Source organism: Protopterus annectens, chromosome 6.part0 (genome assembly GCF_019279795.1).
Source record: "Protopterus annectens isolate FY-2018-M chromosome 6.part0, PAN1.0, whole genome shotgun sequence".
In the NCBI taxonomy this organism is placed as follows: Eukaryota; Metazoa; Chordata; order Ceratodontiformes; family Protopteridae; genus Protopterus; species Protopterus annectens.
In genome coordinates this window covers 1,100,539,213-1,100,562,778 of record NC_056737.1, presented here as the reverse complement: position 1 = coordinate 1,100,562,778, position 23,566 = coordinate 1,100,539,213, and the positions used below count along the sequence as shown (strand labels likewise).

General features: G+C 40.0%; 1 protein-coding gene across 1 annotated transcript in view; it reads left to right on the top strand.

The window, feature by feature from the left end:
* The window catches only part of PPP4R3A (protein phosphatase 4 regulatory subunit 3A), a 1,651,308-nt gene that overhangs the window by 1,137,255 nt on the left and 490,487 nt on the right, over nucleotides 1-23,566 (top strand). The window contains exon 11 of the mRNA XM_044074714.1: nucleotides 12,804-12,973. Coding sequence (XP_043930649.1) covers nucleotides 12,804-12,973 — 170 coding nt within the window. The remainder of the gene's footprint in view (nucleotides 1-12,803; nucleotides 12,974-23,566) is intronic.

The window sequence follows — 23,566 nt, the reverse complement described above, 5'->3', positions numbered from 1 at the left end:
TTCAAGTCTTCCTTTACTAACGCCCCATTTGACGGAGCCACACTTTTTGGCCCTAAAGTAAAGGAGACCCTTACCCGGTGTGAACAGGAGGGAAAGACTCTGTCTGCTGTCGGAGTCCGTTTTCCACCCCTTCCAGACCGTACCCCAAAGGGCAGCGTGGTGGGAAAATGTGGTTTCAAAACCCCAAGGATCTTTCCCAAACACACAGGGTGATGCCCCTCTAGAGGCAGAGGGGGCAGAGGTGGAAGACGCCGCCCTGGCGGCAGAGGGGTCCAAAACCAAGGTGACAGGGATAACCTCCTGGCAAACCTTTCAGCACTCCTGAGAGGAGGCCCGACTGTCCTGCTCTGGAGGCAGTCGGGGTCGCTTAGCTTTATACCCTCAGGCCTGGCAAAACCTTTCTTCAGACAATTGGGTAAAAAGCGTTGTTACCAGAGGTTACAAAATCCCATTTCTATCCACCCCCATTCCAAAAAGAAAACTCCCAGATGTACCACCCCATCTGCGAGAGCCAGCAGCTACAGAAATTTCAAAGCTGCTAGAAAAAAGAGTCATCCAACCAGTCCCAGCGGACCAAATAGGATTTGGAACTTACTCAAGGTTCTTTTTAGTTCCAAAGAAAACAGGGTACTGGAGGCCAATTCTGGACCGAAGTCATCTCAACACCTTTGTCAAGTAGGAAAAGTTCCGGATGGTCACGCTTCAATCGATCCTTCCATTCTTACAGAAGGACGACTGGATGTGCTCAATAGATCTGAAAGACGCATACTACCACATCAAAATGGCCAGGGCGTCCAGGGATCATTTGCGCTTCCGGCTGGGAGCCAGTCACTATCAGTTTCGAGCCCTGCCCTTTGGTCTGACCACAGCCCCCAGGGTCTTCACCAAATGCATGGCAGTGGTAGCGTCTCATCTGAGGCGCCTAGGATTCCAGGTGTTTCCGTATCTGGACGACTGGCTCCTGTCTGCCACCACCAGGCGTCAACTGATACAAGCCAGGGATTACACCCTACAACTTTGTACACACCTTGGCATTTCAGTAAATTTCAAAAATCGTTGCTACAGCCATCACAGCATATCTTATTCATAGGAGCGGATTTAGATGCAGCGTCAGTTAGTTCTAAAACTTCCTACAGAAAGAATAGTAGCACTTCAATTCAACATTTCCCTTCTTCTGTCGTCCAGAAAGTCCCCAGCAAAATTGTTCTGAAAGTTTTGGGGCTCATGGCAGCTTCTCTCATTGCGATACCATTGGGAAGACTGCACATGAGAGTGCTACAATGGCTTCTGTTTGCACAATGGTCATTCCAACAACTTCCACTGACTCACGAAATATTGATAACGAAAACATGCAAATCACACCTAATGTGGTGGTTACAGACTTGCAACCTATCCAGCGGAAGACCATTTGTGCTACCCGCACGTCAGCGACGATAACCACGGACGCTTCCCTGATAGGGTGGGGGGGCATCTTTCAGGGACAGACAGTCCAAGGCGAATGGACCAATCTGGAGTACAATCTGCACATCAATGTTCTGGAGTTGAGGGCAGTGTTTTTGGCGTTGCAACACTTTGCTCCCCTTCTTCCTCCAGGGACCATTGCAGTTCAGACAGACAACATGTCCGTAGTCTGGTACATAAACAAGCAAGGGGGAACCAGGTCTTACCAACTATGCAGAGAGGCCATGAGAATTTGGCAATGGGCAGAGTCCACCGGTCGCTTTCTGATCGCAACGCACATCCCGGGGTCATCCAACGTCATAGCCGACAGGCTGAGCAGGGCAATACTATTGCCTCACGAGTGGTCCCTCAAACAGTCAGTTGCGAGAAGGATTTTTTGCAAATGGGGCCAGCCTACCTGCGATCTGTTTGCGTCTCCAATGAACGCCAAATGCAGGAGCTACTTTGCCCTATTACCCCCTCCAGGGGAAGTCCCCAGGGACGCTGGTGCACGATTGGCCCCCGGGTCTCCTATATGCTTTTCCTCCATTTCCCCTGATTGCAAAGTTCCTACAGAAAGCAAACAACCTTCAGAGGACTATTATTCTCATTGCTCCGTTCTGGCCTCGTCAAATTTGGTTCCCCTTTCTATTGCATCACCGCATTCGGGGACCTTGGATGCTGGACCCAGAGCCAGATCTACTGACTCACTCGTCAGGAGTTCCTCACCCATCTCTAGAATCTCTCCATCTAGCAGCTTGGCTGCTCCTTCCTTTCTAGCCAGGTCGGTTCCCCTTACATCGGCGGTTCAAGATATTTTAGTAGCTTCTCATAAAGTTTCCACTACAAAGACTTACACCAGTAAGTGGAAACGTTTTGTCTTCTGGGCTGAGTCACATCAGTTGGACCCTGTTACAGCTCCGTTGAACAAGGTTTTAGAATTCTTGACTGAATTATTTCATGAAGGAGCTTCCCCGGCTACTTTAAGAGTACAGTTAGCTGCCATTTCTAACTATCATGTAGAAGAAAGTGGTGCCTATTATGGCTCACAAACTTTGTAAAGCCTTTTTAAAAGGTTCTTTCCATATCAGACCACCAGTCAGAAGTCCGACATCACCGTGGAATTTAAACTTATTGCTCTCTAAATTGATGTTACCACCCTTTGAACCAGCTTCAAGTTGCGCTTTGAAATTTTTGTCATGGAAAACATTATTTCTAGTGGCCATTACATCTGCTAGACGGGTGTCTGAGCTTCAGGCCCTTTCGGTCAAACATCCTTATTTAATTTTTCATTCTGACAGAGTATCCCTACGCACTAATCCATCCTTTCTTCCCAAAGTTTGTTCTTCTAGTAATATTAATCAGTCCATCGAATTACCCACCTTCTTTAAAAACCACTCTAATAAATTGGAGTATATGTTGCACAAACTAGACGTCCATAGACAACTCAGATTTTATTTGGATAGAACAAAAGATCACAGGAAATCTGATCAACTATTTGTAGCTTTTGCTGACAGCAGAAAGGGTCTTGCAGTTACGAAACGAACTCTTTCTAAGTGGCTAACTGACTGTATCATTTATGTTTATGAAGCTTCTGACCAAACATTAGCAGCGAAACCCAGAGGACATTCTACCAGATCAGTTGCTACATCTTTGGCTCACGCAGCTCGCTTACCTTTAGACACTATTTGTGCGGCTGCTACTTGGGCTAAACCACATACATTTATCTCTCATTACAAAGTGGACAGGGTTTCTAGGGATAGGGCAACCTTTGGTTCCACTGTGCTCAAGAACGTTCTCCCTTGAGTTCCTCAGGATCATGGAGCTAGGGACGCTACCCATGTGTAAGAACAAAGGCGAGATTGAACACTCTCACATAAAGAAGTTATGTCCTTACCATAACGTTCCATGTGGAGTGTTCATCTCGCCTTGGTTATTACACTCCCACCCTTAGGAAGAACGTTCGATTTGGTGCCTGGTCTGGAGTATTCTTCTGCTGTTGCAGTATTAGTGTTACTATCATACCCTTGGTATGTTTGTATATATGTACTTTATGTATATAGTTGGCATGTGTGCGTGCTTTATGTCTGGTTTGCTTGCAAACTAGATCTGAGGTAAAGGCAGAGGGGGATTGTGGGTATTAGATGTCCTCGAGCTTCTTCTTGATGCAGAGCTTGCAGTCGGCCGGCACGGAGCCGAGGATCGGCTCCGAACCCATGTGTAATAACCAAGGCGAGATGTACACTCCACATGGAACGTTATGGTAAGGACATAACTTCTTTTATTTGTCAGTTTGAATTCTACACATACAGTAGAAATATAACCAGATACCTGACAGGATACGGCTCTCAGCTAAAAATAAGGTAAACAGAGCAAACAAAGCTAAGCCAAACCACCACGGCTGCAGTATATTCAGTTTAATGTATAAAACACAAGAAGAGTAAGCGCTTTCACAATCTCACTGATCGCTTTATCAGACTGCAGTCTGATGAAGCAGTCAGTGAGATCGTGAAAGCGCTTACTCTTCTTGTGTGTTTTATACATTAAACTGAATATACTGCAGCCGTGGTGGTTTGGCTCAGCTTTGTTTGCTCTGGATTCTACACATCGTGGTTGACATCTGATGATCTGTCCTTTGTGTAGAAGAAAGCTTTCTGCCTTTGTGATTTTTAGAGGTCTTACTATGGTCATATTTTATCATTCTGTAATGGTACTGCCATTCTAAAGACTCTTAACACGCAGCTTACTTCCCCTTCAGCTTCATGTCCCATTGGTTAATTTACCTCTGGCCCCTTACCAAAATGGCTTTCAACCCACCCACAATTTATGGTCACTTACACTTCTTCTCACTTCCTGTTTGCCTTGTCTATGTATTCCTCCCTCCCATCTGTCCCCATCTGTCCCCATCTGTTTATCTGGAGCCAGGATCTACAGTATACACACAGTCATTGCACCCCCAGGTACCAGTATGATTCTGTTATAGTCCATGTGGGTGTAAAGTGACCAGAAACTTGTAAGTCTTTTTTAGTCTACTTTGCAACCTTTCAGTTATGTTGCATCCCATTTCTCTCTAATACCCTTCTACTTTCCTCAGTGCTATAATAATCTACCTCTTTGCACAATCGATAACTTTGTAGCTTTTTCTCCTCCCTTCTTCCCTTTTGTCCAAGACTATATTTACCCTTTGTAAAACAGACCTTTCAGATGCATGGAAATTCCCTGTAAACTGCCAAGAAAGTCGTACCACTGGCTGCTGCTTGCCCTGCCGAGCACCTATCTCCATAAAGTAATTCCCTCTTCGTTTTATTAAAAATTCTTGTAATAATGACAGGGAAGATAGAACTTTAACTTTATTGTCCCCCCTTTCTGTTCTGTGCAACACTTCTGTCATCCTGCCATTAATAATGAAACTTTGTGGCAACTAACTTAACTTATTTTTATAGCACTTTCTTCGTATCATCCCGCTACCTTCTCACTGACCAGTTTGTTTCCCTTTGTCACTCTGGCTACTGAACAGCTTACCTGAGCATATAGGTTGGCACTGTCTGCTTATTACCCTAAATCCTGTCTTTGTTTCAGCATGCATACAATCAGAGTCTATCCAACCTGTTGGAAAGAGCATTAGTCAACATTAAATACAAGTCTAAATAAAATTTTGTTTACTCCTTTTTTTCACATTTCTCATTTGCAGTAGTTGGAAATTACTTTTTTTTTAATGCGCATTAATAATGATAATAAGCATGTACGTTTTTGCTTACTCTGTTTCACATTGTCCATTTTAAATGGTCACTAGGTACTGTGCAATTATAAGACCCAGTTTCTTCTCACCACTACAAAGCAGAAACTTTCTGTCCTTTCCTCTATTCCTATGGCTGGTGGAGTTTTTTTGCTCTTTCTCTGTCTGGGAAGGTCAGCTGATCCATGGGTCTCATTTCAGTCACAGCGCAGGCCATACAGTGCCAAAAAGTAAGATGCATTTAGAACAAAGTAAACTATTTTGGTGCATATTTATGAGAGAGTGTTATTCAAAATAATTCAGAAAAAGTCTTATCCCAGACGACTGAATAAATATACTAGTGCCAATGTCCAAGACAGAGGACATTCACAGTTGTGGGCAGTACACTGCATGAAAGTTCTGGAGAGGGTGATTTATAAACGGATACACACAATAGTTGAAAATAGGATGGGAGATGAGCAATTTGGGTTCATATGAGGATGCATTATAACTGACCCAATCTTTAAGTGAGACAGATAGTTGAGAAGAAACTAGAGATGAGAATCCAACTAGGCATTCCTAGACTTGGAGAAAGTATATGACGTGCTCCCACGAAAACTGATTTGGGACGTCCTGTGGTGGTTCAAAGACACAAAAACATTGCTAAGCACTACACAGCTTACTAAGAATCTTGTCCTGTTACATTTTGCTTTTGTTAACTTTCATTTGTTTGTAGCTGTGCTTGCTTTATTGTCTGGTTGTGCTACATTCTGATACTTTGTAGGAAAATCTGTTGCAGATTAAAGAAAACATGCCAATCCACTACAAACTGTTTTTCCCCACTACTATGTTATCAGGAGGTGATCCTGGAAGACATGGAATAAGGAAGTAATTGTACAGTCGTTCAGCATAAAGAAAACCGAAAACTAGTTTATTAAACTTATTAAATATAGATCCTCTGAAGTAATTGAAGTAAAAAGTAACATTTTAGAATAAGAAAGCCTAGCTTGCAAAATGAGGATATAATTATAACAAAAAGAAATGGGGGAAAAAACTTTGCACTTTTTATCTTTAACTGCCATTTCAAACTTCCCCAAGGTGTTTTATTTCTTCCTTGGCATCGCGAGATTGTAGCCTTTTGTTATGGGTTCTTTCCTGCTGACACCTCCCAAAGTCCCGGTCTTCCAAGGGATCCAAACTTCAGCTTAGAGAAACTGATGCATTCTCCCTTTAAACATGCTGCCAATGTAGATCTTGAAGACCGTATTTCTTGTAGCAGTACCATCAACAGTGGGTGTCCTCATAATTAAATAACCCATGATTGGGTATGGGCAATGGTGGATATACCCACAGTTGGTGTGGATGTTCAGCAGCCATGTCCATTAAGGCCTTCGCCAGGGCTAAAGCAGCCAAGACTACTAAACAGTGCCTGTTAAACCCACCCCACATCCAGGCCCTCTTCTCTCTCTCAAATGCTTGGCAGAAGATTTAATTTTTTTAATTAATTGAACTCAAATCACTCCAGACAGGCCTCAGCTCTCCCCAGAAGAGAAGAGACCTAGGCCCCTGCCCCAGAGCCAGTGTCTTCTGATGATTCTGCTGATGACATAGACATAACTGACCAGCCAGAGCTCCCTTCTCCAATTTTGAAGTATCTGCTGAAGAACAGAAAAGACTTGGGACCTTTCTGCACCTCCCACAGCACAGGCCCTTAGCTATACCTCCTGTCTCTGTCTGTGGTGATGCTTGCTTTCAAATGTCTGCTCGGCCAGATTCTCTTTCCCCCGCCCCCTGCCAACCCAGACATTTTTACAGGGTGCTGTGATACTCATCACCACCTTTACAAGGCCCCTCTGCCCAGAGAGAAAAAATATATCAGGTCCCGCAAAAAGGCAGCCGTCACGCACACCCCTAACCCTCCCTCAGGGAAATGAGGAGTGTCATTAGACAGGATAAAAAAAAGTCGCTTACTTCTCTCTCAGCTCCTCAGCTTAAACTGCACCTACATGATACAATACCAAGAGTTTATGCTTTATGCTGGAACTAAAAAACTAAAACTTAACTAAAAACTGATGAAATAAGAAGAATGTATTAGAGACAAATAACAAGTAACAGGTTAGCATACTATCTTTAAAAAAGTGGCTTATGGATGCAATGGAGGCTTCATTTAGATCAGCCTTATTTAGTACAGTGATAAGAAGGCACTATGAAGGAACAAAGCTTTAAGGATCATGTTAAGCTTAAAGTGCTAAGTTGCTAGATGGAGACAAGAGACAAGACAAGTTTGAGCTGGTAGCGTTGAAAGAAAAAAATGGAAGAAAAAGGAAAAAAAGGAAAAAAAAGTTCAAACTGTTCAAGATGTCTTAAAGGTTTTTCCAGGAAGGTTTAGCAGGAGGAACTGGCTCCAATAAAATCCAAAAAGGACTCCACAGGGCAAAATCAGAGGGAGGGAGGCATCGCCCAGAGGCAGAAACAGAGCCCCATCCAGAGGAGGTGCCTAAGAGGGGAGCAGAACACAGAGCACAGACAACCAGCACAACAACAACAACTGCCACTACATCACACTACCCCCCAACAAACAGCCCTCCCCACCAGAAGTGCAGTTTAACTTATTTTCAAAGAACTAGCACTTCAAAAAACAATTTTTCAGTTCAAAAACCAAGTGATAATACAAAATTTTAGATCAATTTTACAAACCATAGATCAAGAGATTATCAATCCTCCCACAAAAAAAAAACAGAGCTATTCCAGAACATATGCAGTTCCAAGAAAATGGAGGAGAAAGAGTGCCAACAGCAGAAAAAGCAGCCAACAGTCCTGTTCTGAAGCCCACCAAGGAAAAAAGGAAAGTGTAAATTCTTTCTGGACACACCTAGCTGAGATTCACCTCGAAAACAAAAAACCCAGTTGTTATGACTGCAGATGCTATCCAGTTCGGACATCTACATTTATGGTAGGTACAAAACTGTACTTTTGATCACGGGGTTGAAGCCGGAGTGCTCAAACAAAGGTAACCATCTCAGGTACTAACATTTATGAGCTACTTTCTGAGCACTGCCACTATTGGGCCTTCTTACTGCAGGATAGAATTCTTTATCTTCAAGTGGTGGTTGCGTCAATTCACTTGCCTTAGTTCGAACAGAAATTTATTTTCAAGGCTGTAGGCCTTACTGCAGATTTGATTGTCATCATCTCTCATTCCAGGTTCTGCATGGTGGTACTTTACTGGACAGTCCAAGTTCAGTTGTCTCAACATTCCATTTGCCTGTGTCAATTTATTTTACATTTGTTTACCAGGAAGGTCTGACTGGATAAGTTGTCCATTTTCAGCAGAGGCCTGGGGAGAAAAGCTCCAAAACATACAATACATAAGCACAGCAAAACTTGACAAACCTACCTGGCCTGTCCATTAGATTTTACTAACTTTCATTTAAAAACCCATTCCAACTGCAGACTTCTTCGGACTTACAGGTACCACAAATGTCAGCCTTCTGGTTTTTTTTTTTGGGGGGGGTTGTTTTTTTTGGGGGGGGGTGGCAGACTGCTAGAGTAATGAAATACCTCGAGTTTTGTTTGCATGACTGATCTGGAATATGGGCTTTTTTCTAATCCTCCTCCTAGCCTTTTTTAGGACTCTTTCCCAAGCTGTATCCATCCAGTTATACATATGGCTGTGGTGTGAAGCCTCAGAAAGCAGTAGGAACATATTCCTACCCACTCTGCTGGGAGACGGTTGGTCATCAGTTGTCATTGATTTCGTATGACAGTGTACTGTTCCATGAGTCCGTTGTAAACTGAATCTTTCACCTCTGAGGTACTCCGTTATATTGCCTTTTTACATGTCCAGCTTTGTTTCCCTGCTTCCTTGTTTTTGCATCAGGAGAAATGTTAAGTACTTCACTACACATTTTCTAATTTTTCCTGATGACCGGATTCATTCTGAAAGTCTGCCTTCTCAAAGCCAAAATCTTTGATAGCCACCTCGTAGCCTGGACTGACTTTATCATTTCACCTCTTTTCCCCCAAAAAAAACTCAGCCAGCTTTGTTCTTTCAGAATGCTGCTGTCTCACTGTCTAGGCACAACACAGCCAGGCTTTTAGTCACTGGCTGCCTTTTTTCTCAAATTCAGATGATAGCCAAATGATGGTCTAAAAGCTTTCCACAATAAATGGCCCTTTATTTCTGTGTGATCAGTAAGTTAATAAATCCATTTACTATTCCTTTTACCATGATCTAATCCTGATAAATGTAAATAAAGTAAATATTCCTATCATATTCAATTATGGACTTGTCTCTAATGAAGTTCTTTTAGTAGCCATTTCCAGATTTTATCTTTGTCTCAGTTCTACTTTATTGCTTCCCTGAAGGTTTGTAAAACCTAATTGCATGAAAACTACTTCTGGTCTCCTGTTAGAGATCCGATCCCATCCTTTCTGTGGGATATTTACTTATTGCATGAGAAGTTTAGTCTTCCATCATTTGAACACTCAACCTCTGCTGATGTGAACGTTTTGTCCTGGGAGAAGTAATTTTTAGTAAGCATTTCAACTGAGAGACGTCTGAGTCAGACTCTTGTCCCATCACCTTGCATGCTTTTCTTCAAGGAAAGGATGGCATTTAGAGCCATCTAGTACTGTTTGTGCAATGATGTCACAGAGTCAAAGTTAAGCCCATTTCTTAGTTTGTCTTTTTGTCCGAGTGCTGTAATGGTTGATAAATGTCTTCATTGTTAAGGTGTTCACATCTTAAATTTTGTGTACAAAATCAAAGCTTTCTACAAGGATGACCAGTTAATTGTTTTCTTTGCTATGTCAGAGCTGGGCAAAAGAGGTAATATGTGTATTTCTTCCAGGTGATTGGCAAGTTGCATTAATTTTTCGTTCTAACAAAAGATGTGAAAAGCCTCCTCTTCCAACTCCCAAGGATCATTTTATTAGAGCAGAGGCTTCTTCCACGGCCTTTTTCTATAAGGCCACTTGAGATGACATTTTTGCAGCTTTAATTGTATCTTCCTTGTACACCTTTACAAAGAAATACAAATGGGATGTTATTTCCAGGTTTAACTTAGAGTGCTGTCACATTCATGCACATTTTCAAATAATAATGGCCACCTAAGAGAATTAGCAAATATCTGTGTCCTAAAGGCTTCCAGAAGTGGATCACCTCCTAATTGATATGGGATTTATGTATAAAGATGGCTGCACTGGAGTAAGGTCGACCTTCGATAACATACACTCCATTTTTCCACCTTATATGTTTTTTTTTCTGTCCTTACCACTTTGGCTTTTTTCTTCCTTCATTTATTCACTGCGTACAGAACTGGAGAGTGAGATGCATGTGAAATGTGATGGGAAGAGAGCATACTGGCAACCTGGGGAAGAAGGATATTTTACTTTGGAATTAATTGAACTTCCTTTCTTCATTAGTTCCTTGCAGGTTTTATCAGACTCTTCACTTATTAGCTGAAATTTGGGATTTAAGACCAAAAGACATCGTTTTGACTGTGTTAATTTAACTGTACAATGTGTAATGAATGTAATAGAAACATTTCAAATTATAGATTTTGTAACTACAAGAGGCTGGTAATGGTAAATAAAGCAGCATAAATGAACAGATATTTACTACTACCAGTTATCTGATTGCAGGGATGACCATGCAGACCAAACAGTTCACTTGAACAGGATTAGGCATTGAGTATACTTATCTTACTGTAGTGTTTTAAATTAAAACTTTCATAAGGAGGTTTGCACATTGACAGATAAAGGGGAAATCCCAGCTAACTCATGAATGCACCTTTAAATAGTTAGTAATTGTGAGAGGAGTGAGACCATTGTAAACACAATTGAGTCATGGTTGAAATTCAGAAAATCCAGCAGTTTAAAGAGAGAGAGAGAGAACAGACGAGTATTCGGCGTAGTGAATTAATATATGAAAATGCTTGGTTTGAATGAAATAGAGCTAAATTGCAGTGTGATTCAAAGCTTTTCTTAGTGACAGTGTTCTTTTGGCAACAACCATGAGATAGATGTGCTCATTACCAGTCAAGAACAAATCTATGGCAAAATACACAGATGGAAGTAAGTCCCAGAGAAGAGTGTGAGGTTTGGTGGTGAAATGCAAGCAGAAAATCCAGCCAAAGTATTGCAGTGTGACTTGTACAATGTTAGACTATTTCTTTCCAGACACCTTCACCCTATCCAATTAGAGGCAGCTGCAGAATGCTAAGGATACACAGCAGAACAAATGGAGCCATTCGAAAAGGAAGAGGTTTTGCTGAAGCTTTTCTTTCAAATAACTGACAGTTATGGACTCATGAGGAGAGTATGACAGACTTAATCATTGTCAGCCTTTTCAAATGTCGCTTTTCTCATCAATCTTTTTGTATGGACCAGGATGAAAAGATCAGCATTATCTTAGGTACATAACTTCCATTTCAAATTAACATTTTGGTACATTGTAGGTTTGCGTTTCTTTTAAAATGTAATTGGTATGATTTGATGTAGATTGTTTTTATTGTTGGTTTAGTTTTAGTGTGCGATATTTGTAGAAGTTGTGCTTGATGTATCGTTTTCCAAGAAAACTTTTATTAAAGAAGAGAAAAGCAGTAAAAGTACTCTGTGTTTGGTGGGCTTGTTTCAGGAGGCTGGTTTTGTGTGCGTTATTTTTTGGTGTTTGACAGGCAACTCCTTACTGATAAAAGCTGTGGTCAAAGCACACCTCATGAGAGTGTCTGCTTTCACTGCTTGCTTTTGAATGTCTCCTTAACAGCATGCGTGCCATGGTCAGTTTGTTTTGGTGCAGACCTTCACGGAATATTAATGTTGTGTAACCGAGAGACTGGCAAGGAGGCTACATTTAGGGAAGCTCTTTGGTATGATCATCTGGCTCCTTGCAGTCTCGTGATAAGTGCCTGGGGTTCAGTCCCGAGGAGATCCAATTAAGGATGTCCCTGTTAAATGCACTGGATTATGTACTTAACCATACCAGTTTGTTTGTTGAGAGCAGCATTATTTGTTGCTCTAGACCATCTTCCCTCCAGGCCCATCTACAGGAGTGCCCTGTATGCCAGATTCAGTTCTGGTTCCTGTAGGGTAGGGTAGGTTAGTGTTTACCTTTTAGGTTATTTGATCTGATGTCTCTTCCATCCACTTCAGATCTGAAGATGAAACTTCAGACTCTTGGCTCTGAAGTTGTAACTCCCCTCCCATAATGCTGTACTTTCCTAAGTCGCCTTAGATAGAGTTTACTCTTTCCTTACCCTGACCCCTGTACCACCTAGGGGCTGCTGTCATTTCCAGAGGCACAAATGGAATTTTGTAGTATATGTGCTTTTGTGTCTCAAGGTCCACGTTGGTAAATATAAACAGGTTTCCTGGATAGCAGAGGTGGTCCTTATTTTTAAAATTCCCTTAAGACCTACCTATGTGGTCTAACATACACTTGATTTCTTGTTTTCTTTTGCTAAGTTTATTGATCTTTTAGCTATCCAAGTGTTATTTACTATGTTTTTATGGCAACATTCATTTTTACTATTTTAATTATTTTTATTTATTTATTTTACATGTTGTGTTTATGAATGTTTATAAAATTCAAGTTAAATTACTGCAAGTCTCACTTGCATTCTGTTTGTTTTTTTTTTTTTTTAAGGTGCCCTCCGTTTTATGAGGAAGATAATCGGGCTGAAGGATGAATTTTATAATCGCTATATAATGAAAAGCTGTTTGTTTGAACCTGTTATCAAAGCATTTCTTGGCAATGGATCTCGCTATAATTTGATGAACTCTGCTATTTTGGAAATGTTTGAGTTTATTAGAGTGGTAAGTGGTTATTTATCTTGGATCATCTTTGCCAGTAAATTATTTTGACAGTATTCTAAGATGTACTTTTCTCTTTGTATTGTGTTTTTTTTCAGTTAAACTCCAGACTGCACTTTCCATCTATAAGGCCAATTATGTAGTTCATCTGATTTGTTTGCTTTGTTATTAGTGTCAAATTCATTATTTTGATATAGTTTATAAATTTGCACTTTACAGATTGAATACTTTTGAACATGCAGAAGATCCAGGATGTACCCTATCCTACCCATTTGTTGCAGCTAGTATAGGTGTACCCATACTATGAGCTGCTGTTTGAGAGGGCAGTTCTGACATGATTACAGTCCAGCTTATTGGAGAGTAAGCACTGGCATCTCCACAGCACTGGCATCTCCAGTGGTGTATGACAGCACTGGCATCTCCAGTGGTGTATGACAGCACTGGCATCTCCAGTGGTGTACGACAGTAAGCACTGGCATCTCCAGTGGTGTACGACAGTAAGCACTGGCATCTCCAGTGGTGTACGACAGTAAGCACTGGCATCTCCAGTGGTGTATGACAGTAAGCACTGGCATCTCCAGTGGTTTATTTTTACAAGCTTCCTCAAGACTACTTAGTGTCAGCTGAAGCCTCAAAGAGGGTGTGTGTGTAATGGGGGAATAGTATTGAACCCCTTTCATTGGTTTTCGTTTGTTGCTTTCTCAATAGTCCTAGCTAACAATCTCCAGTACTGACCGCATGTGTTTTTCTGCAGCTGTAAATCTTATTTGGGACACCTATCAAGTCAGTATGGCACTGTGTACAGTTTTACATGCATGTGATGCAATCCATTATGCCGTATTCTGTAAGAAATTTTCCCCATGCTTCATCTGTTAGTTCCTTGTACCAGTATACACCAAAATAGGCAAAGGCTGTCCTGTATAACTTGCCTTGGGAGGTGTGTACCTTTTCCTTGCAGTATACTGCATGTAGTGTCCTTGTGATGTGGTCTACATTCTTCAGTAGGTAAATGTTATCCTCATTACTTTTTTCGTTTTATTTTTTACTACTTTTTTCAGTTTGTTTGCACTCTTGGAGTTTCCAGTGGGAGTGCATCAGGGTTGACCTCTGATCCCACTTTTCTTCATACTTGTGATGGACTACATATGGTGACAGATCAGCAAAGCTGCTGTGTGCAGACGATGTGACGTTATAAGCAGACCTTGAACAAGAACTTCAACAAAAGATAGGGGAATGGAGTACAGAACTGAAGGCACATGGGATGAGATTGCGTACAGACAAGACAATCTGACAGCAAATGGATAAAATCAGAAGAAGCTGAAAATTGAGAAAGTAGTGGAAGAGGTGAACAGCTTCAAGTGTCTGGTAAAATGTTAAGAAGTGAAAACTGAATGAGGAGATCAAAGCTCGAATCAGAGTTACTGAATGTGGCAGAAGAATGCCAAAGAAGTTGAAAAGTAAGGTAAAACAATGGTGCAGACAGTATTTCTGTATCTTACAGAAACCCGGACAAGTGAAGACGGGAGGTTAATGAAACTACAATTTATGGAGAATAAGTGCCTGAGATGGGTGGCAGGACGTAAACTGTGGGACAGATGAAATGATCGCATCAGAGCAGAAACCAGAGAATCTCTGGTTGGAAAGAAAGTCAGAGAGAGCATATTACAGTGGTTAGAGTACATGTGCAGAAAGCAGAAGAGTCAAAGAGAGCATATTACAGTGGTTAGAGTACATGTGCAGAAAGCAGAAGCCAAGCTGAAGGTTTGGGAGAGACAGATATGTTCATTAAAGAGATGCCTGGATAGTGACCTTCATCCATAGTGTTGAAGAAAGCAACTGAGTGGCATTGGATCAAGAGTTGGTGACAGTTGACATGATGCACTGACTCTGTGTAGAAAATGGGAAAAAGTAGCTAATGGGTGATTATAGTGGTGGTGGTGGTGGTCATTTTGGTGGTCAGTGTGTTTTGTCAACTTTAGATCAAAATATAAAAAGTCTGGGTTTGGGTCCTCCTGCACTGGATAACTCTTATTTCTTCTTGTGATGACCCCAGGTTGTCCCATTTGTTAATTATTTTTATTTGTACCTTCAGTGGCAGCCCTGCTGACTATCATTTTTTTTTATTACACATTGGGCTTGAATGGGTGTGATAGTTTGTTTGCCACCGAGTTGCCTGTCAAGCAGTTCAGATCATGATCGCAGTTTTCATCATGAAAAGTTTCTATGCTTGATCCATAAAATGATAAAAACCTTCAAAGGTTTCCTTGTGACTTAAGGGGTTGATGAGGAAGATATAGGATTTCTTTAGGTTAATTTGGTAGTTCGAAGCTTTTGAGTATTCATCTGTTGATTTTGTAATTTTCTTAAGATCTATATTTGGTAGTTCAAAGTAAATGTTCAGATCATCAGCAAATGCAGACAGCATAACTTTAGAATTTAATATTTTAGGGATTGCGTGAAACGTCCTTTGTGAGATATGGAGGAAGAGTGGCTCGATATAGAGATTGAAAAGGAGTGGGAATAGTGGACAGCCTTGCCTTGTACCACTAGCTATTTTAATAGGGGTTGAAAAAGATCTGTTAATGTTAAGACACGTGTGGGAGTTATTGTATAATATTTCTATTAAGTTGGTAAAGTCCCTAGGAAAGTTGAAATGTGAAAGTGATGTAAATAGGAAGCTAAACACCTTCAATAGTATGGAAGAAATTCTAAGGTTAAACTTGTAAAAATCTGTGGTATAACCATCTGGACCCGGTGCTTTGCCTGGTTTTAGGTTCTTAATGGCCTCTACTATTTCCTGTTTAAAGGGGGCTGACGAGTTCAATTTGGTTTTCTTTGATTGCAGGAAACTGAATATTTCCTAAGAATTCTTTAACTGTAGCAGGAATCTGATTGTGCTTTGTGCCATAGGTTTCAGTGTAAATTTGTTTAAATATCTCTACAATTTTTGATCAGTTCTGAATATTTTCTCTTGGTATTGTATCAAGGTAATCCTTGATGTTTCCTGCTTGGAGATGATTATTCTCGCAGGGGTTCTGGACGGAGCTTGCACCCACTCCGAATATCTGGCAATTCATTTTTGTTGAAGGGTGTAGTTCTGTTGGTGTAGTTCAAATAGTTCTTTCTGTGCTTTACTTAGTTTTTTGTCAGCCACAGGACAGTGTGTTAACTGTAGTTTCCTCTCTAGTTCCTTGGAGTTCAAGAATTAAGCTATTTTCCTTTTCTCTCACCGCTTTTTTAAAATATGTGGCTTTCTGGATTAGATTGCCTCTCTGTGTCGCCTTACAGGCTGCCCACTGGACATCATATGGAATATCTATGGATGTAAGATTATTGTCGAGCTTCGTTAGGATGTCTGATATTTCTCCTATCACTTTGGGTTTAAAGAGTAGATTGTTACTGAGACCAGTTGCTTGTATTATTGTTTAGTGATTTAACTGACCAATAAGCTTAATCAATGAGTGATCTGATAAAAAATCTGGGTTCAGTGGTATAATTTATTTCTCCCCTTGCTAGTGACTCAGAAATTAAGAAAAAGTCCAGCCTAGACCAAGAGTTATGACACTTAGAATAATATGTAAAATGTTTTTTCTTCAAGTCCGCTCCAAAGGATATAGGGTCAATAAGGTAGAAGTCTGAAATGAATTTGGATAAGGCTATAGAAGCTTGAAGTTTGTACGAGTTCGCTTTACCAGTGTGGTCAATCATAGGGTCTGTGACTGCATTCCAGTCTTCCCCCAGTATATGATAGTGGTCTGGGAATTTACAAAACAGGTTGTGAATTTCCATCATGAAATCCTGCTGTTTTGAGCATGGGCCATATATATATTTACAAATAGGGTTGGTTTTGGCATTTTGGGGTTAGCTGTAACGAAGTAGCACCATCAGGTCTATATTATATAGCCGAAAACTTAAAATCTCGAGTACTCACGTGAGCGAATATGCAGGTACTCGAAATAGCTATTGGAGAGCTGTGCCCCCCCCCCCCCACTAAATATATATTCCAACTCAGAGATGTAGTGCAGAAAGGGTAAATATCCCGATCTCCACTGTACTGCGATCCAAAAAAATGAATTGAATATCTGCATTTTCACTCATGTGAGCGCTCAAGATTTTAAGTTTTCGGCGATCTAAAGTAGACCCGCACCATCTACCATTTGTGTCTGAGTCGAGCTCTATGACAGAATCCTGGAAAGATTTTTTTTAATTATAATGCCGACTCCCTTGGAGTTAGTGCAATCTCCCACTGCTATGATATTTTTTATCCACTTTTTGTTTACGTCATTTACCCACTCATCTTTCAACATGTGCGTCTGTTGTAGGAAGTCCACATTAGCCTCGGATTTAAAAATTAGATGTAGCACTAGTTTCTTCTTCTTCTTATCTTGCAATCCTCTCACATTCCAAGAATTCAAACACCACATATTAAACTTTTTGATATCGATCGATTGTTACCCACTTTTGAGATGAGTGATGTTATGATCAAGCATCCCTGTGTCTTTCTCTCTGTTGTTTTGACCGACTTTCTTATATTAGTAGCACTAATCTCTTCCATTTCTAAACCTGTGCGCCTACCGATTTAAACCCCTTAACTGGAAGAGCTAAAGAAGAGTAGGTCACACGATAAATAGGATATTACTGTATGAAGGTATGAGCGTGTAACCTGTATAGGTCATTAGATTTGGCTTTTAAATTCACACACGCTGCTGTGTCTACCCCCAACATGGGTTATCATGTTTACAAACACCACCAGTCCACTGTGCTTCTAGTTTTATCTAGTGCCAATTTGTAGAAGTGTTTTTTGTATTGAATAATTCTTTGACTTATATTTATACTGCTTTTGTATATGTACAATGTTGTGTAGGCTGAAGTGTCTAAAAAGAACATTTACTGGAAGTAGGAGGGATAGTTAGAGATCAAGGCCTGAGTTAGACCATTCACCTAGTTATTTCTAGCGCTTAGATTTGAGACATTGTAACTCACATAGGTGTAGTTAAACTTCCTCATGAAAAGAAATTTACAAGCAGGATAGAGATTAATCATAATGCTTTTGCAGATTAACTAGTAAATTAGGTTATCTAAAATTGCTATAACTAGGCAAGACAGTTACCGTATTTGTAAGGACCAAAATAACAGCAGAACAATAGAAAGAAACAACATTACAACAGATAAAAATCTAGTCTTTTCACCAGACATTACAAACATCAGTGTTCATTTTTTTCAGTTTCTTTAAGAATCTGCCTTGTGGATAGATGCGGATTATCTGCTTCTATGTTAATAACCCTTATGACTTTGGTTACTGTTTGTCTCTAAGCTCAGAATAAAGTAAATTGCTAAGCACACATAAAGACTTCATAAATATTCCCTTCTTAAAATATATCTAAGTTAGTCATGGGCAGTAGACATGTAAAAACAGAGTGATCTATCTAATAAAGCATCATTTCCGTTAAAGTTTGATCAAAGTATAGAGATATCTGGCAAGAACAAATTCTCGCCTGTACAACTGCCTTGATGGGCAAATCAGCTGTGCCAAGTAGGACTAGTCAGTTTTACATGGATAAAGGAAAGGTTCGAGGCTGCTCACATAGCTTAACCACTTGCTTGATTAGTTGGTGAATATTCAGTGCAGAAGAAGGCGCAGTAATTTGCACCTGTAGTACCTTTGTTCACCTCCTTAGAAGGAAGAAAAGAACCATGCACATACAAAGACCCTTTATGCTTGACTTAATCAGCAGCAATAATGCAGGAATGTTTGATACGAAAATAAGCTACTTGAAATGTCCTTACTTTAAATCCGACTTGAGTTGATTCATTTTCTTTTTTCGAGCTTGCCTTTCATAAGTCCAGGAGTTTTCAGACAGAATTATTTCTGCCTTCAAGATTTGCTGCTTTGTGCTGTATCCTGTTGATGTCACGATGATAGTGTGAACTTTGCGATACAGGAAGTTGTTACATAAAATGGGCTCTACTGGACAGCACACAACATATTAATCATTCCCCTGCTATAATCTTCAGGCAGTGTGTGTACTTCGGTTATTAAGAAATGAGATTTAAAACGAAATACAGCAGTAAAATTATGTGGAGTGTAGAGGGAAGAAGCCAGAAATGTTACATCACCTTTGGAAAGTATGTCATATCCTGAGGATGACTATACTTCCGGAGCTCTGTCAAAACATTTAATAAATGCAGCCTTTGCTTCTTTGGGTGAGTTAAGTGTATTCAGTGTCTTTGTGATGGAATATGTGTGTGTTTGGGTAGCGCACTTGGAATTTCATCTTGCGACTGATCAGCTCTGCACAGTACGAGGAGAGGCTTTGTCATTTTTTTTTTTTTTTTTAATTCCAAGAGACAGGTCTTGTGCCAGTGTAGCCTTTATTCCATTCCATGTTGCTTGTTTTTACTTTTTGGCTGCTGTCAGGATTTTTTGGGTATCTTGGTAATTAAAGAGATTTACATAGATCTGTCTGGGAATATTTGTGTCTTGTTTTTTTGTACAATAAGCAATGGGCTAGGACTATTTCTTTAGAATGTTCTTCTTTCGGGAGTAAACTTCTGAATATCTGATTGACCGTTGATAGCTGGCTATATCCATAGCTCTCTGGTAACCCTCTGATCAGTATATTATTCCGGCGGCTTCTGGCTTCTAAATCGACCAGTTTCTGTTGCATTTCCTGTATTATGTAATTTTTGGTGCCAATTTCTTTTAGTTTACCGATTTGATATTCATTATCTTGTGTTTTATATTCAGTGTTATCCATGCTATCTGGTTCAATGTTTTACTAAAGTTGGAGAGCTGATCAGAAAAGTTTGCATTGCTGTTTGTAGAAGAAGGAGAACTTGCTTTAGTTCCTCCATTTGGAAGTCAGATTCAGACTTCTGCTTAGCCATTGTTTTTGTGGATTCCTGCTGTTTGGTAATCTTCTGTCTTTTGGAAACAGTATCTTTCTCAGATGAGGCTATTGCAGATTTTTGTTTTTTTGGTCTGAGTCTCCATTATTTCTGTTTCTTTAGACATTTCTAGTGTTTTCCCAGACCAGATTTGCACTTCAGGAATGAAATTGCTTGCTACAGGCCTAGTCTTCCACATGGTGTGATCCCAATTATCTGCTCAGGCAGTAAAATATTGCTTATTTCTCCAGTCTGCTTCTGTTTGGGATCCAAGCTGGTTAACATTGAAGGTTAATTGCAGTATAATTAAAGATAGACTCTCTTTGTTCAAAAATAATTGGATTTGAGCTAGGATATTTGAATTATGTTACCATGGAGAGGGTGCTTACTGTATATCCACCATCTTGGAATCCTCTTCCTACTTTCCGGACTCCCCCTTCAAAATAGTATACGATATTAAATACCTAAGTATATCCTACGATCACAGTCCTCTATCCTTGCTACATAATAATGTAAGTAAGATATGAAATAACATCATACAAGATCTACACAGATGGAGACAACTAAAACTGTCCTTGCAATCTAAAGCATCAATAATCAGAACATTTTACCCAAATTACTTTATCATTTTAACTCGTCAATGTCAACCATCCCAAACTACTTATTTCAGAAAATAAACAAAGAACTAGCCAAATTTATCTGGTTCCCCAAATCTGTCAGAATATCCTACTTAAAGCTAATTTACCCCAAAGAAAAAGGTGGCCTAAATCTACCTGACTTTCAGTTGTACCATAAAATTACAAGTGCCATTAGATTAGTACTAATTTCAAATTTCTCAAATGACAGAGAACTTTGGTCCCCAGCTTGGGTTAGGATTTGGCGCAAACATATCCTCATAAACAGAATAAACCCCAAATCTATTCCCTTCATAACCCCAGCAAATCTCAGATTATTAATATTAAATAATATTATAAAACAAAAAATTAAAAGCTTCCAGGAGTTGTTGATGTTGTTGTTTGTCTTTTGGCTTTTACCGGTTAGGGGTCGCCACAGCGGAACTCCGGTCCGCTAATGATTGGTAGTGGATTTTCACGAATGCCGAGGTGCCAGCTCGACGTCCAACCTTCAACGAATGCACGCCCATTTACACGTCTTTTGAATGCCCACCCAACCGCGGGGAGGACATGCAGACTCCACACAGAAGGCACTCCCCACACTCCAGCCGAAAATCGAACGGGAGAACCTCTTGCTCTGAGGCAACAACGCTATCACTGCACCATCGTGGATAAAAGCTTCCAAGAGTTGATAAAAACCTTAAATCTAGAAAAAGCCTTACCCTGTCTTCAACTGATCCACTTAAACCCTAATATACAAATTAATAAAACACTAAACTTAATGGACTTTCCATTAATAAAGGAATGCACCGTGTGGGATTTCTACAAACAGAGAGATAATTCTTTACATGACTTGTGCAAAGCGTTAAAAGCCAACAAAAAATATATAATTTTACGTCAGATTAGAGAGCTAATCTCTCCAGTAATAAATGACTCTCATATCAACAAGATGCTCTTAAATAGATTACTTGACATTACGATAAACTTGGGTAGCAGGATGAAAACACTGTCCAAAACATATAAATATATTAGTGCTATCAAGTACAAAAATTCAGTACTATATGCAAACTACTGGAACTTGCACTAATAAATAAACAAAAACTCATAGCAATCAACCTTACTATAAACTTATCCCCATTCAAAAGAATGCTATATACACAGTTAATGATCGACAATGTGTACTTCATTCCTACGACTCTGAACAAGTTTGATCCCAAAATGTCTCCTTTATGCAACTGTTGCTTATGCCCCTAAGCTGACCTTCTACATGTATTGTGGTATTGCAAATATTCACAGAACTTATGGAGATCGCTTAACGTAATTCTAGAAAAAAATGGGATATCACAAATCAGCACTGTCTTGGGAAGTAGCCATTCTCCACATTATAGACTTTAAACTACCCACAATGGAACTGCATTTATTAGTTGCCATCTGCTCATTAATGAAACTCTATATAACCAAAAATTGGTTAGATCGTACCAAACTTTCATGGAGTGGGTTTAGAAATATGGCCTAAACTTATATATCCACTCAGACTAATTATAACTAGCGAGGTTATCAGAAATATTGGAAGCTTCTGTTCAAGCATATTTTAAGTACATGACAACGCTACATCTTATTCTAATATTTCTCCACACTGCGTTTTCGTTTACAAGTAACTTCATCAGACGGCGCCAAAGTAGCATTAATATATATTCCTGAATTTTATACAGTTTTAAAGTTCATTTGTTTTTATGGTTGATTATATGTGTTTTATTAAATTATATGTATTCATGTTTAGGTTTACAATTTAGTGACTGATCAGATGTCCTTCATGGATGCATCTGCAGTCAGAAGAGTTGTATTTGTCAGTATGGTGTGCTAATGGTTGTCTGATGAAGTTACTTGTAAAACGCAGTGTGGAGAGCTGTTACTATGTTCTTTTGTGGTACCTCAATAAATTTATCGAACTATTTATTACCTGCAGCCTTATTTCCTTCAAGTGCTCTTGGATTTGTGCGACTGAGCTGAAGAGCCCTTTTCAGCGGAGGCCCGGGAGAAAAGCTTTTGTAGGTTTGTTGCAGCAGATCTAGCTACCTTTGTTGTAGGTAGATACAAGTTTGGTCAGGAGTGCCGAGTTAAGATTCGTGAATTTGAGAATTGTACATTAGACTGGGTAGAAGGTAGGTAAGAGGGAGAGTATCTTGGCTTCAGAGGTAAGGAATTTCTTGTTACAGTAAAGGAGCCCTAGTTTTGAATTGGTCTTTTTGATACAGTTATTAACATGCAAGTCAAATTTAAGCTGATCGTCGATGGTTACGCCTAAGAGCTTAGCACTTTCTACCTGAATTGGGAGTGTTATTAAGGGACTGTATAGGAACATACTTAATAGTACGTTGAATCGAGTACAACTCTTACACATGTAACAGTCATAAAATAATACTCACCTGTTTTCAAAGATGTAGAAAGACTGAACTTGTACTTTGTATCTGTCTTTCCTATTCATATTCTAGTAGCACTGTTGTAGGTATTGTACATAGTTCGCTGCTATAGAACAACTGTATTAGTAGTTCTTGCTCGTGTTACCAGCATCATATTTTCTTCTTGCATATGTTTAAACTGGCTGTATTTGGTGCACAAGATAATAAAATTGCAATTTTATAAAACTTCAAAGTTCTGCAGTGGTTGGCAGACCATAAACCAGGACCTACACTAATACTTTGCCTGTTAGATGGAAGCAGTGCCATAACTGCTAGTGCTTCCCTCAGATCACCATGGTTAAGGGAAAAATCTCAGGGCCATATGTCATATTTTGATCTTTCAAGATGGCTGCTGTAAAAGATACCCAGAAAACTGATCAAAGTACAGCTGAACCTATTCCTACAACTGAGGGCCCTGCTACAACCCTTGAATCGACCTCAGAAATTTTACCCACTACGGTGGTTGACTTATCAGACACCATCCCTTGGATGTCTCTACCCCAGCACGTGGTGCTGCTAGGCCTCCAGCAGCCATGTCCATTAAGGCCTTCGCCAGGGCTAAAGCAGCCAAGACTACTAAAACAGTGCCTGTTAAACCACCCACATCCAGGCCCTCTTCTAGTTCTCAAATGCTT